The following is a 19,690-nucleotide window of genomic DNA, read 5'->3' as shown; positions in this document are numbered from 1 at the left end:
AAATTGAAACAACCTTATGCTTTTTATCTGCAGTTCTGCAGGAGAAGCCCCTATTGATGCATGATCTAACAGTGAGGTGAACAGAGCATTTGGGGTGTAAATTAAAACATCTGAATTAATGTAAGAATCGGGCTATTCAGAGGGGATTATACAAACAGTTATGTGCATAGGCTTGTGTGGGGCATGTTAGAAATCCATGAGAAAACGAACAGTGATAATGAACTGAACAGAGTTTGAGGTTGGCTGCTCTTGCTGGGGAGCTTCATCCACAATACTCCTCAAGCTGCTTTTTGTAAGCAAAAAAAATGAAGGGGAAAATCAGTGCACATTTGTGTCAGATTCCTAAGTTCTGTTTTGTGGCTGCCTCATGAAGAGAGAAGAAATTACTGTTATGTTGTCTTTTGAAATACATTTTGAAAATATTATCTAATTAGTGAAATGTAACTGATATGAGATTGTTTTGCAAATATTGCTCTCTTGGGTGAATAATTCTATAATTTCTGCACAAAATAATGTGGATGTTGCTTACAGTGTCTGGTGCAGCCTAAGAAGGTAGTGTAATTACTATTATGTGATATTATTTTCTTGGTTTAGGTTGATGGAGTTAATATACAGGATTATACCAACCAAGAAGTGGTGGAGGCATTGCGGAACACAGGACAGACTGTGCGCCTTACCTTACTTAGAAGGAAACCTTCTGGTCTTTCTTCAGAAAAACCTTCCGATAGAGGTAATATTTTTCTTTTTTTCAGCAACGATTTTATTTTTCAGTTAATCTACAGTTACCTAATTTAACGATTAGGACTAGATACCACATGATCCTAGATTTTGTAAGGGCACACTGTAGAAAATTATATATTTAAGGAGGAATGGAAAGAAACAGAAATTAGAGATTTAGGGAAATTGAGTGCAAAACTCCTATGTAGCAAAAAAAAAAAAAAAAGAGTGGTTAGTGAGGTGGTGTTAGTACTTCATATAATTTGTGGCATCTGATTTATTATTTTTCATCTGTTTTCACAGTGCAGCCAACTGTTCCAGCCTTTGTGTCCCCTGGAGGGACTGAAACAAGTTTGGCCACTAAGAATAAGGAAAACAGAGAACAGAAGGACAATCTTCAAAATGAAAAGAAGCAGGGTCTACATCAAACAGGTGGATGGAATATCTTGCAGTGTCTCTTCTGAGTCTTTGGAAATGTCTTTAGTCCATCTTCACTACTGATGGACTGTTGTGGCTTACTCCATCTCTAGCTTTTGCTCTGTAATGCTTTTTATTCAGGTCTCTCTGAACTAAAGATCTGTCTGTTGGTTCTATTAACTCTTCCACCCTACGCTATACCCAAAGTACACTGGCCACAGGTGTGCGGAGGGTGCCCTCTGTGGCGTTGTGGAGGTTGCTGGTGACAATGATGGATAATATTTGCCCCTGTAGCTACCGACCTTCTCTCATAACTGGCTGTCAAGCCGTTTGTTAATGCTGTCTTTGATCCGAGTGGTCCATCCAGTTCTCAGCCCATCTAGCAATCATCAAACCCAGGCTATTTCAGATTCCAAATGAGAATGCTGATGTAAATGGTGTCAAAAGCTTTGGTAAAGATGGGGTGTAGTACACCCTTCATCCACAGAGCTGTCTTGGCAGTCAGATTGGTCAGTTATTTGGGAAATCTCTATCAACCGCTCCTGATTTGCCTTCTTACCATTTATGTCTTTGGAAACAGATTCCAAGAGGCCAAAGGTGAGACTGACTGGCCTATAATTCTCTGGATCTTCCTCCTTGCATAAAGTTTACCCTTTCCAAGTCATTATTGATTCCCCCTTTGATTGCTGTGTTTTGTTTTGGGGTTGGTTTTTTTTTTTTTTGGTAGAGACAGTGGAGCTGCAGCCTTTACAGTACTCTGGAATGAATCTCATCAGCTCTGTAGAGCTGAATACCTCCAGCTCACTGATTGCTCTTCCTAGCCCTGGTCCTACTCTGACCTGAGGTGTCCTGCTTGCAGTCTTCTCCTGACAGAGAAGATTTGTTCATCCCCTCTGCTGCAAGGGCCCTGAACCAGGTTGCTCAGTGAACAGCATCAGGAGATGGAACTCTTGGGAGTTCATGTTTACTTCCTGATCCAGTGTTTACCTCAGTCACACCTATCTTCTTGCCCTCACAAGTCTCAGGCTCCTGCACCTGCAGAGTCTTTTCAAAATATTCTGTTGGTTTCCTGCGCATCCTCTGTGATGCCCATTAGTTGCAGTTTCCTCTTCTGGTGCTGCAGCAACTCCCTCAGGTTCGCTTTCTGAGCTCATCCACTTTGGCCTCCTACAACATGTGCCCTGAGCTGGAGCCTCCTGCCTCAGGAGTGGTGATTGAGCAGGGCTTGCCGAAGGATCAGAGGTGGCTGCAGCAACAGGGCAGGGGATCGTGTCTGGTGACGTGTCTCCATTTGTAGGTCATTTTCCAGGCAGGAGCTCAAATTAGGCTTGTGTTTTTAACAGCGAAGGCAATGGAGTGCAGGGACAGATTGCAAAGGCATGGGTTGCTTTGGGTTATTACTGAATTCTGAGTCAAAGTTGGAGGCCTTTCCAGAAGGCGCGCTTCAATTACCCTACAGATTTCTGGGCTCTTCTGCAGGAGCTTCTGGGTGAATTTCTACAGCTTGTGTTGAAGTCAGCATAAATTATCCTTATGCCTTGTGGTTTATAAGACATGTAGATGTAATAGAGCATTCTAAATTATGGCTGTCAATGAATAACAATGTTGCTATGATTGTGGGAGATCTGTCAGTATTAAAGACAACCTGGAAACGAGAGAAATGTAGCAGTTCCCATATTCCATTCTGTTTTAGTTTTCTGTCCAAGCCTTATAACCAGACATCCTTTGTTGTGACTTTTGCATGTTCCCAGAAATAGGAAGCCAAAACAGAGGTGGTTGAGTAGCTGAGACATGAGGTTATCAAAGCATTGTTTTAGCTGCATGAATGGAAAAACATATATTGATTTGTAGTTACAATGGATGAATAACTTAAGGACTTAGCAGTAGGATGTATTTAGGGGTAGGAGAGCCAAGGGGACTTACACTGTTATGACAGGGGCTGGAAAAGAGCAACCCAGGGTGTCCTGTGTCCCTTGCCCAGTCCTTTTTTGCTGTGGAACTTCCAGTGCATCAGGTGTTTTTCTACTGAAGTAAACAGTATTTCTGTAGTCAGTTCCTGGCTACTCATGACTGGGTTATCTTGTGTCACAAGCTGCAGTGTCTGCCCTGATGCAAAGAGAACTTTCCAATTAATTTGTTACCTAATACCTAGTGCTGTGCAAATATGGTATACCAATGCCAGGATCAGTTTATGCCGGGAACTAAATTGTTTTACCTGGCTTGAAGTTAATAAACTCTGTTAGTCTCAGGGTGTGTTATCTAGATATGCCTTAGTGGTCCCCATTCTGCCAGTAATCAGCTCGGATCCAACTGTATTCCTGAGCCTTTTCCATAGCAGACCCAAACTGCTTTGATGTGTATCTGCTGCCTCTCTATAAATACTCCAAAGCTCTCAGTTCCAAAGGAGTTTGTAACCAAATTGTGTGTATGAGTGGCTCCCCTTCAATTCTAGTATTGTCCAAATCTTGTCATCCCCTTTCTTGGAGCTCTGCGGAATGTGATGCAGGTACACCTGGGTCTGGCAAGGACTTTATTGCCTGGAATCTGTAGCTGCTGTGGGACCAGTGTTGATTCCTTGCAGCATGGTCTATCCTCTGTCTTCTAGTGCGTTGAGTGGCAAGTGTACTACGAGACTTTTCTATTCTCTTGAGTATCCAAGCTCCTCTTCCCTGGAGAATACAGGGTAACATGTTTGTATGCACAGTGTGTCTTGGGGTACCTGAATTCAAACACTGAAGATCCTGGGTGTGCAGTTGGATACTGCCTGTGGTACCATCCAGTGGTGCTGGTCCTCACTGGGTCAGCAGGATAATGCAGTCGGCATGGCTTTGAAGGTGGGTAATAAATCAGCAGCATTTAACACAATGGTAAGTAAGTATCATTGTTTGATTAAAATGGGTTTTTTCATAGTGAAAAACCACTTTAAGTTACAAGGGTCTGCAAAAGCTTTATGTGACTATAAAATGTGGGTGTGTATCTCGGTGAAAAAGTTGAAATACTTAGTTGCAAATTTTACTAGTACTGAAATACGGTGTATAAGATTTCACCTTGAAATAGAATTTAATGGCCAGGTTTAAATTCCAAAGGTAGGTGCTTATTTTGGACATGGTGATGGGCACTTCATTCTAATGGTGCTAAAGTAAATACTGCTAATTTAAGGCTCTGACTGGACTCTGGAAATGCTTTTAGAAGTTTAATGTAAAAGGTATGTTTTATAAAATATGCATTACTTCCCTTTAAGCCCAGCTGTGTGAAATTCTTATGATATTGTGTTTCCTGGAGAGGTATTAAATAGTAATTCTGGCCAGGGAAGACTCTGCTTAAGCAGTTTTGCTACAAAGGCAACATGGTTTAGGATGCAAAGAGCACGAGGCCTGAAACTTTCTGCTAGCAGATGAGAGACAGTTAACTTAACAGCTGCATATCCGTGACTGCAGACTGGGCAGAACTACTTTCTTTTGCCTTACAGCACCACTCCAAAGCCGAAGATGTGATGATGCTGCTAGTCAGGAGCTTAAAGAGGGGGGGGGGGGCAGGGAACAAACAGTGGGGCCGATAAAGATGATGTGTTAACAAAGTGCACTGGAGCATAGTCCACATCCTTGTACAGTAAGCTGGTGAGACAAGGAAGAAGTTGCAAAAAGAAAAGATCCCTGTTTTGAAGATGCCAGCAATTTTGACCATTTGACCAGGAAAGATGATCTTTGCAACACACTTAGGATTTATCCTTGACACTTGCTAATTAGGAGTGGAAAACTGTATGGAAGTGCAGGCAGAAGGAAAGCTGACCCTGCAAAGTGTTTCCATTTCTGAGGCCTTGTACATTCTAGAAGATGTGGTATGTATCTCAGGTCATGAGAAATCTGACTGGAAGAGAGATGTTAGAAAGAAACTGCCATGTGGAAAAAGTTGTTTGGGGAAAAAGGAGCATTTTATGTGAATTGAGTGATACCACTGGAATCAAATATATTTAATCCAAATCCCTCCAGCCAACATTTCCACAGTTCTGAGGAAGTTACAGGCAGAGACTTCAAAGTGTGTTCCAAAGAAAGAAAAGAGGAAACTTCAAATGTAGATGGGTGTCAGCACCTGCTCTGAACAATTCATAGATTTTGATAATGTGTTTTGGAAGTGACAAAAAGATCTGTATTCAGCCAGCTGAACACAGCTCACAGTTACTGAGCTGAACTTTGAGCTTAACTCTAAGATTCGTTATTCCTGGTGAACCTTAAAATCTGTATAGGGCTGCACAGGGGATTGCAGGTGCTTAGGGCCTGGATGTTCATGTTATGACTTTATAATAGCAGAAAAAAAAAGACAAGAATTTCTGTCCCTTTGTATTTCTGTAAATAGGAGTAGGAAATGCACCGGTGTTCTGGCTTTGCTGCACTTGGGAAGAAAAGAGAGCGATCAGCCTGTGCTTGATTACAAGGCTCACGAAGAAGACTTCTTAGAAAGTTCAATTAAATTTGAATGGAGGAGAAAATTCTCAACTCACAGCTGCAAATTTTGGGACAATTTGTCTTCCCTTTTTTTTTAAGGAGAGTTTATTTCAGAGAGCACTGTGGTCTGTATTTACAAACCCACGTTTTTATCCTTGGTGGAGTTTCTTTTTGGTGACAGAAAAGAGTTATCTGAATTGCAGGAATCCTTAAATATCTATATTTTCTTGAGTCTGTAGGTTAAAGATGCTCTGGATATTTCCAAGTGAAACCTCAGTTGTTGGGCTCTGAAGAATGGGGTTTCTCAGTGCAGATCAGACAGAATTTGGCTATCTGGCATGACAGAAAGTGGAAGAGAGAATGATGGGTTATGTTATTGTAAAAGTTAACTCAAATCTTTGTGTTTGAAGTTATAAAATGATGTAATGAGGATTGTATTGCACAGCTCGTGTTTTATCTTTGCAGTCTATGAAGGTGTTGAAAGCAAAACCAGCTTGACATTCCATTTGTGTTGGCTTTTGCTAGTAGGTGGGCTCTGAGCTTCTCTTGGTGTCTTCAAAATCCCCCTGTTGAGTTATTTTACTCCCTGGTTTCTGTACAAAATTTGAGGTTGTGATTTACATTCTAAATTTCAATGTGACACATCAGCGATATTAAGTGGTCTGTCCTTGTCTAGACATCTGACAAACTATTAGCGTCATTTGGGTAAAAAAAACCAACCAACCCAACCACTTTTTGATAATTCAGACCCCAGTTGCTGCTGCTGTAGCTGCTGGATGGAATTTGCTTTTGAGCTTGATTCTGAGCAGTTAAACATTGCGTGGAACTTTATATGTGCGCTGAGCTCCTGGCCGAGGTCAAACGCGGGGCAGCCAGTCATTTTATGCTGTCTAGCTCTGTCAAATTGTCTTACACGAATGTAATACTGCCCTGCTTGCATAAGTAAGAAAGCTGCAAAGATATAAATGTCAAGATAGCCAAGTTCCCACGGAAGGCTGGTTTAGAACTGGAGCTTATATTAAAGCTCATGTTACTTAGTGGCCTAATTAAACTAGACAAGACTTTCTACCTGCGAAATAAAGTCTGTGGCTGCATTGTGCTGACGTGGCCCCTCGATAACAGCAATATCTTGTCAGGTGTTTTGCTTCTTCAGGGGGTTCATTTTGGTGGGAGATGATGCCTCCCTGGAGTGGCAGGCATTTTTATAGCAACAAATTATGAAGTTGTGTGAAATTTGTTTTGCAGCCCGAAGGAATGATTTATTTACAGTACTATATGGTACAGAACTCGCATCTCATCAATGCAAGCGTCACCTCTTCTGCTTCTTGGCTGAATAAATCACACAGTAGCTGACATTTTGCATTGTTTTCCTTAGAAAGACATCTTTGATTTGTGCTGTTTGATAGACTTGGCTTAATGCACTTTCCTTTTTGGGATTATTCCCTCTAATCTTTTATTTACACTGAATTTTTATTGGCGTATTTAGAAGTAAATGTACTTCTGAATGTATAATATGCTTCTAAATTTAATATTCACTTTCATATTTAGGAAGAGTCCCATTCCCTCCAGCACACGAGCTGAAATCCAAGTGGGAAAACCTGCTGGGACCCGAATATGAAGTTATGGTATGTTATCTTTCAATAAACTAAACTCACGTATGTTATTTCTTTAAATTACAGATCTGTGAGCTTAGCAGTACAGGCTGTTTATAGAATCATTTAGTGTATGGAACAGATCAGTAACATCAAATTTTGTTTCCCATAACATCAAGGCGGAAATATAGGAGTGTTATAATGAGTATTTTTTTTAATTCTGTTTGTATAGATACTGTTGTTGTACAGATACTAGACAGGAACAGTGATTTAGGAAAGTTAACTGTTCTTTTAAATTGGCATCATAGCAGCCACTTAAAATATGTGGCATTTTTATGATTTCATTTATGATCTATTTGTTTTATTGTGCGCTTGGTAAAAAAGGCTCAGGATAGAGCTCCTGTGTTTTGCAAAGTATCTTAGAATTTTATTAGAAAAATGAAAGACTGATTTTAAAACGTGCTGGGAAAATAGGAAGTAATTTGTGGTGGAGCAATTTTGTGGTGCCAGTGTCTATTAGATATTTCTTCACCTCATAATAAATAATTGCCAAGAAAAATATTGTTTTGATGAATCATCATAAGGAGTTGACTGAAATTGTAATTCACTACTGCTATCCAGTGCTGTATTAGCCAGTGAGTACAGATAAAAGACGTTCTTTCCAAAGACCTAAAAACTTCTCACCACCACCAAGAAAATGCCCTGTTTGTCTTTGCAATGCTTGTCCAGTTGATTTAGAGACACTTATTTTTACTACTTGGAGTAGCCATCGTTCCAGTCGCTCCACTGGAAGATTTAAAGTAGCTTTAAGAATTGCCTTGAGAAACTCGTGGCTCCTCTTTCCATTAGCACTCCTTTAAGATCTGAAGTTCGTGTAGGATTATGTACATGATGCAATAAATCTGTTCGGCTGCCCACTTCAGTTGCTCGGTATTCCCATCCTCACATTTCACCAGCCTGATATTGCTTCCCTTAGCACCATTGCAGTTCCCACAGAGGACAAAAAGCTGCTTAGTTTGTGAAACCGGCCCTTTCTGGTTCTTCTTCAGCTGCTGCCAGTAAAATGGCAGGAGTGAAAATGTTAATGGTTGTTCCTTTTAAATAATAGAAGAAAACTGTTGTGGCCCCCCCTTCTTGAAAGTCTCTTTTATTTTGGTTCTTCCAGTTCTTGTTGCCTGTACCTACCTCTAGTCTTGGCTGTGTTCCATTACAACATTTGGTTTGATTTCAGCCTGATGGTTCTGTCCCTGTTTTGCGTTGCCCTCCCACACAGCTCCTAGAAAGTCACCCTGAAGGTGCCTGCGGGTTTGAGTGTCCTCTCTGAAGTATTTATCTTCAGAAGTATTTGGCTTATCTTCAGATAAGCCAAAACCAAAAGTTGAGGCTTAGCATTGTTTCCTAGATACTTTGTTAAACTAGAAATTTTGAAAGGAGCTGAAAGTTACCTGACTTTTTGCAGGGCTTTGTATTTTCCACATCTAATGAGTGTAGCAATCCTCCCAAACAGATTCATCTTCAGTGTTCCCAACTCCATCCCTGGGCTATAGAACACCATGGATGTCATCTTATGTGTAAAATTGGAGTAAATTACCTTCTAAGGTTACAGATAAATTATATTAAGGAAGAACATTACAAGAAAACTGGTGGTGAACATAGTTGTTTTATTAATATTAAAAAAAAAAAAGAAGAAAACTGACAGGATTTTTTGTCACTGTTTTAACTAATCCACTTTGCATTCCAATTTGGTAATTCAACTCATGTATTTCAAGCCATCCTAGGAACATGCTGCAGAAGGGGATGGTTTAGTCTAGATGTTAGATGGCTGTACTATAGCCTGAAGGAATAACTTAAGCTATCGTACTCTTCAAATTCTGATTGGCAAGTCAGTTTGGGTATTTGTGTCAAACATAATGGCATTTTGTGCTTATACAGGATTACTGAACTTGACTAAAATCGGCACTTGGGCTTTGGGAATAGGATAATATTGGAGTCTGCTAATAGTGCATAATCACCACATTCCTAAATGTAAATGTTGTGTGTCTGAAAGATTTTCCAGCATTTGTTTTAAATTATTTTGCATCAATGTGACTTTGTTTCAGTACAGTTCGTTTTGTTCATCTTTTTTTTTTTTGCCAGAATTCATAGTTCTGGTAAAGTCTTTAATGTCCTGCTATTGAAAAATGTTATGATGTACAATTTTCAGGTTGTGAATGTGGATATGCCCATTACGGATGATTCGGAACTCCAGAAGTACTCAAAGGTATGACTTACACCATGGTTTCCTTCATGGTATATTTAATTGAAATGGTCTGAGCAGAAATGAATTTCAGTTTTGCCAAGAGTTTCGAGAGATTTTCAAGATATGTATGTTAATATTGTGCAAAAGAGGTTTGTGGACTTCATGTGTTTATGTACTTGTGGGGATGTCTCGGTGAAGAAAGGCCAAAAATTCATAGTCAGACATGGCTGTGAGGGACTGTTGGGGATCCATGAATTGCTCCTTTTACTTGAATATCCAGAATGAATTTGGAACCAGAAGGACACTCAGTGTTTCAGCTTAAGTAATGAAAAGCCAGAAAATGGCTGAGCTGAAGGAGCAGATACTGCCGGTCATCTCTTCTCCCCACATTGCCATGATTTCTGCTGCCTGGTCTGGGTAGTGTATCAGTTTTGTCTTCAGCTTCCTAATTTTAGCAGACCGAAGACACTCGTGGTTGGAGACTCCCTAGAGAAAAATTCCAAATTAAGGTGGCCCACTGGGAAAAGGCAAATACAAAAATCAGAGATTTCACCTTGCAGAAACAAAGGATGCTGGTATTATTAGTGATTTGCAGAGGATGTTTCAGGTGTATTTTCTCTCCCTCAAAGTAGTGTAGCTCTCTAAGGAGTAAGACAGCTACTCTTGTGATGAGCTTTTTATGGGGATTATGGAATTTCTTTCAGTTTTGTTGAAAACTCACCTTTTGGGTAGGATAGACTTCAGGTGGTCCTTTTCTTTGCATTTTTTCCAACATGATAGCATTATTTTAGAATACAGTTCAAACTGCCTTTTCCTCTAAAGGGCAGGTGGTTGTTTTTGTTTGTGCTAATGGTTTCTATATTGAAATTGTGGACACTTGTGCTGTAACGCAGATGATATCACTATGAAGACTTAATCATCTTACTGTGCGATTTTAGTTTAATTTGGTTGGCCACTGAATCTTAAATGTGTTTATATTGTGGTAGATAAAGATGTATATATGTGCTCAGCCATACTTATCTTTTGGCAGCTATTACCCATCCACACTTTAAGATTAGGAGTCGAGCTTGACACGTTTGATGGACATCATTATATATCTTCGATTGCTTCAGATGATCCAACTGCAGCACTTGGTCTTCTGCAAGTGGAGGATGAACTTCTAGAGGTAAAAAACCCCACTCCCCCCACCCCAAAAATAGAACTGATAAATTTCCTGTTTGCTTAGCCCTCTTAAAAATGCTTATATTGAATTCTAATTTGGCTGCTTTGTGTGCAATAGTGGTATTCAGGAGTGAGTTGTGGAAGCAGTTGGAGTAGTGCTTTGGAAGTCACATTCATGTTCTTCACTGTTCCATTCCCCTTCTTTATGGACAAAATGTCAAATTCTTGTGCCCTGTTAGTGATTTCATGCCTTTTTTTTTTTTCTGAAATGTTTTAACATGACTATGCAGAGTTATAAGTGCAGCGATAACATTTGTGTTGAATGTATTTGTATCTATCTGTAGTCCTGTAGCTCAGCCTTTTGAGCAATTTGGCCTTAGCTTTTGTGGTGAATAATCCTTCTTAATATTTGTCAGTACTAAAAAATTTACAACCATCCTGAAGTAGTGGTTCCTGTTACACCTAATAACTTACTTGTTGAGTGTTGAAAGTCCTTTGTCCATGTGAAGTGGTACATCAGCCTGTTTAAATATGTATAAAGAGGTATTAGGGTAGCTTTGAAGTTATCAGAATTAGACCCAACCTATTTGCTCAGGAAGATTTATATGATAAAATTAAAATTATACCCATTTAGTGTATGTGGATGTATGTATATCTATCAGTATCTCAGCCTACAAGTGAAAGGACAATTTCCTATTGAATAGCTGTTCTTTGTGAAGTATTTCAAATTTGATTTTTTTTTTTTAGTGGATGAATTTTAGTGGACAATTTGAATTTTTTTTTTTAGTGGAACATTTAATTGACATCATTGGGAGCAGAATTAGGCTTTCTGAAAGATTAGTTTGTTAGGTGTACAGCTCTCTTGCTTTTACTCGTTGTTCACTCTTTAACATCAAAAATTCATACTGATATCACTAAGACCTAAAACATTTTCTTCAGTTATTGATTAATGGAAGAAATTTTGATTCCTAAAGGAAGGAGTAATGGAATGCTGGAATTGTTGTTTAAATTCTTTGGCCACTAAACAAAAAGTTGTATACAAAAAGCAATGATACAGTGCTGTAGAGTAACTTAGGAAACTTTAATTGTATATACTTAAGTTTTACTTATTACTGTGTACTTACAATTAAGTTCACAGATATGTCCAGACCTAGTGTGCATAAATTTATTTCTGCTCTGTAGCTGGAAAAAAAAACCCCAACAAAATAAAAATGTGCTTGAGGGCTAAAGCTATATATGCCAGGTTGAACCCAGAGTATGTTTTTGCAGCCAAGTTATAAATCCCCTTAAGTAGGGGTTTGCAATGGAAAAAGTGACAACTCCATTCCCTAAACAAGCAGCTCTACCTGGGCCTGATACTGTTGGGATTAAAAAGTGATCAGCAAGGAATTTTTCTTTAATATATAGCGAGGTTGAACGTTTATTATTTTTAATGATGTGTTTGAATTATGATAGAAAGTGTGGTATTTTCTTTTACTTTTCCCCTAATTTTAGTTAATTTCATTGTGTTCTATTTTAAGAGTAAATTGCTTCCTTGTGTCCTTCTAGGTTTGTTATAAAACTTCCCTCACTCCCATTTGATGGCACAAGTAACTGGGGCGGTGTGGTGAATGAATGGGCTGTAGGGCACCTTGTGCGCTGATTTTTGGCGGCTGCAAAAGCAGAAATGGGACCCCCTGGGTCTGCCCCATCAGTCCCAGTACGCTGAGGTTTGCTGGGAACTCCCCACCACGCTGCCGCTCTCAACGCATTTAAAAAATCCTTATGCGTAGATACTTCTGCTTAAATAATTAACTAATGGAGGAGCCTGATAGCTCAGCGGTTGCTGTAATTCTTGCCGAAAAAACCCGTAGCTGTTTGTCTTATGGCTTTGGAGGCCGGTTATGCCGCTCTCAATTTTCCTCCTTGGCTGGGTTATAGTGTGAGGGGGAACTCTGTGTTTCCCAGCAGTACGAGCTATATTTATACTGTAAAAAGCACAAGGGAAAGGGGTGGGGTAGGGGGGGAAGAGGTGAGCAGGAAGAAAATGGTGGTCACAGTGAGATTGTGGGGAGGTTTGCACGAGATTGAGTTCCTCTAAAGAACATGGAAATCTGGGAAGTACTTGGTGAGGCTTTGCCTCAAGTCCGCAGGTACAGAGGTGTGTATGTTGTATATTTATGTGCTGTATTTTCTGCGATCAGATGGGTGTTCATCTGCATTAGCATTGCAGTTTGGGTGTGAAGTATTGAAGAGAATCTCCAGTTGTCTCCACTTGTGCTGTGGTTCATGTTGTGGAGTGGACTCAGATGATGCGTTCTGGGTTCCTAAATTGACTTTGAGCATTAGATCATGAGAATGGACTTCAGAGAGCCTGAAAAAGCCCTGAAATACATGTACTGTTGGGATTCAGTCCATAGCATGAATCGGGTGAAACCCCTGCTCTTTTGGGGCTGTGCTGCTCATCACTGTGGATGATGGTCACTTCTGGGACACCTACTGGCATTCTGCTGTCCTTGTATCTACAGATAGTGCTGTGTACCCTCAAGATATTGCAGATTGATGAGGATGAATCACTGTAGTTTTAGTTTCCTCATGAAGCATAACTGCAGAATCCCATTTGAAAGTAGCATTATTATGTATCCATCTGCCTTTTTTTTTCTTTTAAGTCTGTGGTTTAAAATGTCTGTTAACAATGGCCTTATAGTCTTCTGTTGTCACTCAGGATCTAAAGCTTATGGGATGATAAGCTTTGACCTTTGTCAGGGTTTTCCAATTAATTGCTTACTGTAATCGCTTGCTTTCTTACTATATAAACATTCTTGCATGTTTTCTGTAGGATCTATTTCAGTTTCAACCATTTTGTTGCTTTTTAAACAACAGACAAAGCTGCACTAGTTCTGTCTTCAAGGTTTTGATTAGAGCTCAAAATCTACTCTTAAAATATTTTTGGAAATTAATATTCTTTTAACTTCAAACACATAAGCCTAATGCTAAAAGAAATCCACAACAAAACTGTAGGTGAGAATGAGATAATAATCCTGGGAAAGATTTAGGCCAGGCAAAGTCATGAGCAGAAAACCAGTTAGAGGAGGCTAAAGAGAGCAGAGACATGATGTAGCAGTAGTCACAAGATCTTACAGATGAAGTTTAAATCTTACAGTAACACATGTATGCTTCAGAAGCATATGCTAATAAAACTATGCAAGCTTTGCCAGAATCCCTTGGTAAAATTAGACTTCCACATTCAGCTGGGGAAAGACATATTAAAAAAAAAAAAAAAAAGAATAATCTGGTTGATATTCTTTTAATTATCTTAGTGTGGATGTGCATTTCCCTTTCTGTGTAGGTCAACGGTGTTCAGCTGTATGGGAAATCACGCCGTGAGGCGATCACTTTTCTGAAGGAAGTGCCACCCCCGTTTACGTTGGTTTGCTGCCGGCGGCTTTTTGACGATGGCAGCGAGTCTCTTGTGGACGAGCCCACCCTGGGAGTTACCCCTCCAGAACAAAAGGTAAACTCCTCATGTCATTCAACTATATTTGACAGTGACTTTTTGAAAAAGCTGCATATGTTTCTGAGAAAGTGATCTAGCTTTCTAAAGACAGTGTTTGTTTCCCTTTGGCTGTTCCATCCAGACCATTTTTCAGTCTTAAATAACATTTCCTAAAATGTGTAGCTATATGAGGCAGTTTTGTATTAAATTGTCATATAAAGCTGCCTTTTCAATTCACTTTGGGCTCGTAAGGGACAGCTGGTGTTTCAGTGAAAGATAGTTCATGTTTGCAACACTGGTACTTTTGCTACAGTTTATACAGGTTGGCCATGAGAAACTTCATTGTACTATAAATACAAGGTAGGTAAATCACTGAGCATGCTGACTATGTACATCCCATTCATCATTCTTACACTTAATAGGTGAGTGAAAGCTCTGAATTACCCTAAATCACATCCTTGCCCCCATTAGCTGATTGCTTCCCTGTTCTGAGTAGGTTTTTATAGAACTGGAAAAAAAAAAACCCTTAATGTTTCTTTCCATTTCAGAAGCTTTAAAGTCTCAGATTAAAGCTTGACACTTGTAATGGTTGTTCCTATTTATAAAAAGTATTTACACCTTGATTTCTTGTCTTTTCTGATATTTTCTGATCTAATTTCCTCTAAGTGGGAGAGTTAAACAAGAACTATGGATGTTTCATGGAAGAATAAGGTGTACAGTATTACACCTTGTTGGAAAAGGCCCTTTCTGTTGCAATAGAACTTGTTGCACTGTGTTTTTTTATCTGGTTGTGTTTTACTGAACATTTTCCACGTGCATCCTTCAGTTGCACATCTTTGCCATAAGGTGATACTGAGAGAAGAGAGGTTGCCTTCTCCTTAGAGCAATCTCACAATTATTCTGCTTCTTTTTGTCAAAAGTATCAAGGAAGAGTGTGTGGAAGAAAAGCGTCCCTTTGCCTCCTGGCAGTGCTCTGTGAAATAAGGTTAAAGAAATAAGGTTAAATCAGTGCAAAGGTAGTGGTATAAGGTTTTAATGGGTTTCTTGGGACATCATGCATTGATACTTGGTAAAGATTGTATTGATAAAATACCAGTAATATTGAAACACGCATTTTAAGTTAGACAACAAAAGATGCCTTTTTGGAAGATGTGTTTATGAAGGTGTCTTAACCCAACAAAATTGGGTAACTATACCTCTGTCTTTTACACCTTAGCACAAAAATTGTGAAAGAAACAGCTTTTTTTTCAAATTAGATACTGTTTGTGTAGTTACAATATAAAAATTTTTTGTTCACATATTTAATGTCACAAGGATCAGATGTGCCTGATCACCTGGTCTTTCTCTTGGCTGTTTGTGGTTAAATCTTTTATGCTAAGATATTTATTTTTCCTTTATGCATCTAATGGGACAGATGAAGTTCATCAACATGTAACAGGTTAGTAATATTATATAACAACTAATTTGACTAATACATGGGTATTTTTATGCCAGGTAGGGCACCGATGCTCAAAACATGTAGGCGGAGTCCCAGGAGAATATCTGAGGCAGCAAGCTGGAGAAAACTGGATGCATAATGTTCAATGAAATTGTAATTCCATAAAAGGCCATATTTTAGGGCACGTGCGAGCCACTAATGATCAAAATATTTAGGGAACAGTGTTTGTAAAGAACTGGAAGAATAGTATTTGAACTAGAGCTTTTATTTTTCAGGTGAAACCTGAGGAAGACATTAATCCTGAGGAAGAAGGGGAATTAGCGTTATGGTCTCCGGATGTGAAGGTTATTCAGCTGGAGAAAGACAAAAATGGTTTAGGATTCAGCATTTTGGACTATCAGGTATACTCTTCTGTATAACTAAATACTAAAAATCCCTCTGATCCTTTGTCTTGTGTGGTGCCTTAAAATGTTTTGTGATGTTGATTTATGGGGTAATCGACTTGGAATTGTGTAGAGAAAAGTAATTTATTTTGAGGCCAATTCTATGAAGTGTAGTGTAGAGCTTGTTCTAAACTGGTCTGATTATCAGATGTGATAAAGTGCAAAATCTTTAATCAAACTCTACCTTAGAATTCTGAGTTTAATGGTTAAATGCTGGGGGGAAGTTTGGTTTTGTTTTATTTTTGTTTTAACTTGTAATGACTTTTCAACTGTGAGAGTGGCCAGCGAACTTTCTTAGGTATTGCAACATCATTTCCTATGTACCAAACTTAATGTGTCTTTTTGCTGTTTCTCCCCTTGTTGCCCTAAATTCTCTTTCATTTACAAATAGAGTATAGACCCATTTGTAATACATTGAATACATTGAATTTATTAGCATAAGAATAGCAATTAAAGAACCTAATTAATAATCTTTCAGTTACACTTCTCTGTTTAAACTATTAAACCAGGATGGCAGAGATATGGGTGGAATTTTCAGGGGGTGAGGGGGGTGTGAGACGGGCAGCTGAATTTCAAAAGTCATTCATAGCTTAAAATTTGATTTCTCCAAGAAGAACCATTTTGAGGTAGGTTATACACTTGTTAAATTCCTTAGGAATCAACTGACAAGTCTTTAATTGGGGAAAAATTCTACTCAAATTCATGAATCCTTCTTTCAAAAATATTGCCTTCAATGGAATATATAGAAACTCTCAAAGTCTGTGGTCAGAGTGAAATGTTATTCATTTTTCTAGTCGACATGATATATTTTTAAACCTCTAGCCATCATATTTATAAAGAAGTAAATTAGCTAGATCACTCTCCATAATAATATACACATCACATCTGAATGCTGCCTAAACATTTTAGTTTAATAAAATGTGTTCAACTGTTGTGCATAAATGTCAAGTGATATAAAATTCACTTTTTGATACAATAAGGCATGAATTGGGAATGAATTAGAATAAAAAAAAAATATTTGAAGTATTATGAAAAACCATTAATTCTATATTTTAGCAGTGTGACTTAAGATTACTGAAAATAGATCCTGTTAGTCATTTTCGCTGACACATGTTGGGTGGCAGTGCCAGCTTTACTGTAGAGTTGCTGGGAGTCTTTACAGAGCAGTAATACACAGATTTGCTTTTAAGTTCTCATATAATCAGAATTAATGAAGGCTTTAATAACAGGCTTTTTATTTACTTATTCGCAGATGCAAATACATGAGCAATGTTGTGGTACTTTCAGCTAAATTTAAATACATTCTAATCAATTCTAAATGAGTGGTAAACCACTTAATCTCAGAACTTTATAATTTTGAGATATTTATGTATAAAGTATGCTCTTTTGTTTGGTATTTGCCTCTTAGATCTTTTACACTTTTCATCATCTGCAGATTAATTTTTATAGAGAGATATCTGTGACTCTGCGTGTTTATGTAAATACATCCATCACATTCTTGAGAGCAGGGCAAAGAAAATAAATAATTGTCCATGCTAGATTGGAGATGGGAGGAAAAAAAGTATGTGGTTCCTGAGAGACTGTTCAGAATTCCTAAAGCAGATTTGCTGAGATGCACAAAAGTACAGTTAAGTGTTTAATTGTGGCTTAAAGGACCTGGAGACCTGACTCTGTTTGCTGTATTTCTTTTTGCAATGTTTCCCTTCTATGAAAATGAAAGCTATTTTTTTTTAGACACATACTTTTCACTTTGCAAAATAAGTCTCAAGCCTTATAATGGTAAAGAGCGCTGCATGCGCTATATACCTGCTGTTGATTTTGCCCGTTTTCAGTACTCATATGATTTTTTTAATGAAGATGGGTATTCATGTGGCCAAGCTGCTTGTATCTACATGAGGTTGATTAGTGAGGGACCAACCTTTCTAGGCTCCTATTAGTGTCGATGGAGGCAGGATGGAGAGGAAAATGCTTTTTATGAGGAGATTGAGCAGAAGGTCTATTTGTGGTGCTCAGAATCACCCTCCTAAGCGCTGACTCGCTCTCTCTGACCCTCACAGATGTTCAAGGAAGCTTTGGTGTGATGCTCCCAAACTGGAGGTGATGTGACTGTACCCCGGGTTTTTAAGATCACATTATTTCTGTAGCTGTTGGTTCAAATGTCACTTCAAAAATACCAGCAGGACTTCAGAAAGATCAGCAGGAACAGTGAAGTAACGTTACAGGAGGAAAGAGGGACGCGAGAGGCTTTTTACCTTTTCATCCTAATTTCCATTATAGAATTAGGTATGATGCTGAATACCCTCGTCCTGTATAATTTATGATATTTGTCTCTTAGTTTTCTCAAGCCTGACTACGTGGTGTAAAGGGCATTGGGCCTCAGTTGGCTAAAAAGCTGTGCTTCCCAAGTCACGCTCTGAAAAACAGCAGAAAGAAAAACTCTTCATGAGGTAGAATAGGAATCTGAGTATGTAGAAAACCAAATGCTGAGATCGAGATATTATTACTCTGGTATATTAATTTTTAATGGGCTGTCTTTCTAATAATGTTTCATCTATCAAATAAATGATAAGCATATCCCAAGTGACTTGCACGATATTCCCAGAAATGTACAAGCATAATTCTAATGCCTATATATTTTAATGAACTAATTACAAATTAATTATACCAATTATGCCTAATCAATAGTATTTCTACTTTGTCCTGTGTTTTCTTTTGTCTGTCTTTAGGGATTTAAATGCTTGAAACAGAGCCTTCTTTTTTTCCTAGTCAGGTACTTCTGAAAGAATTGTACACATGCTTTGAAAACTTTGAGATACCATTAGAGCAACACAGACCTGAACTTTTTATTTTAACAAGACTGTATTTATATAGGATACTGTTCAGCTTCACATGATCCCTATGTATTAAAAAAAAATATATCTTTTTTCCCCTTGCTGAATGTCCTAACTAGTAATTATATCTAGAATCTCTGAGGCTGCTGCTTTGCTAGCAAGGTCAATACTTGGCGAGAGAGGAGGTAGATGGGGAGGCTGATCCTTTGTATTCTTGAAATGATCTGTTTCACTGGATTTGTCACCTGGTGTGATGGCTTATTTAAATAAGAAACACCGAAGAGGTCTTAGAGTGAAATCTTCTGCGTATTTTCCTATTGTCACGGCTGTGTTGGGATCTTGTCAAAGCTCTTAGGCCAGGCACTGCTTTTTCTTGATAACGCTCTGATGAGAAGCCTGCGGAAGGAGCGGCAGCAGCAGCGGTGCTGATGGGCTCTGCGTGTGATGGGCATTTTCAGCTGATAACACATTGTGCTGAGCAGAGCCCAGAGGGGCAGCATTGCAGTGCTGGTGATTCCATCTCAAACAGGGACCCTGCCCCCCTCTTGGCCATTAAAAAGGTGTGCTGTTCAGACTTCGGGCCAACTTCTCTGTGAAGTAATACGCTGTACCTCCCTTAATTTCCTTGTAATTTCACTTGGAGGGGTTGCTCTCTTTTTCACCTCTTAACTAACTTTTATGTAGTGTTGCTGGCACAGTTAGCGGCAAGTACGTTTTGATGGTGAATGGGGGACCCAGTGCACTGTTTGTAGAGTGCTCTGGGATCAGCTGTGATGCAAGGGCCTACGGTAAACCTATTTATTGTTCTTTGTCAATAGAGGTGAAAGTGTCTAGCTTAACGGTAATTTTGCCTAGCCTAAAGCTCAACCTCCTAGCCAGAAAGTCAAGAGCTAAGTCATTGTTATTGGGACCAATCCTTTTTCTTGGAATGAAAT

At 38.8% G+C, this 19,690-nt stretch overlaps 1 protein-coding gene across 4 annotated transcripts in view; it reads left to right on the top strand.

Moving 5' to 3' along the window:
- The window catches only part of PATJ (PATJ crumbs cell polarity complex component), a 149,296-nt gene that overhangs the window by 23,388 nt on the left and 106,218 nt on the right, over positions 1 to 19,690 (top strand). For all 4 annotated transcript variants that reach the window (XM_082053744.1, XM_082053742.1, XM_082053743.1 and 1 more), the window contains exons 11-17: positions 595 to 730; positions 1,021 to 1,149; positions 7,125 to 7,201; positions 9,372 to 9,428; positions 10,438 to 10,572; positions 13,897 to 14,061; positions 15,757 to 15,882. In XM_082053744.1, the coding sequence (XP_081909870.1) occupies positions 595 to 730; positions 1,021 to 1,149; positions 7,125 to 7,201; positions 9,372 to 9,428; positions 10,438 to 10,572; positions 13,897 to 14,061; positions 15,757 to 15,882 (825 nt within the window). The remainder of the gene's footprint in view (positions 1 to 594; positions 731 to 1,020; positions 1,150 to 7,124; positions 7,202 to 9,371; positions 9,429 to 10,437; positions 10,573 to 13,896; positions 14,062 to 15,756; positions 15,883 to 19,690) is intronic.

This window comes from Streptopelia decaocto, assembly GCF_964273445.1.
Source record: "Streptopelia decaocto genome assembly, chromosome: 5".
Taxonomy (NCBI): domain Eukaryota; kingdom Metazoa; phylum Chordata; class Aves; order Columbiformes; family Columbidae; genus Streptopelia; species Streptopelia decaocto.
The sequence above is the reverse complement of the archived record's forward strand: the minus strand, read 5'-3'. Positions and strand labels throughout refer to the sequence as shown.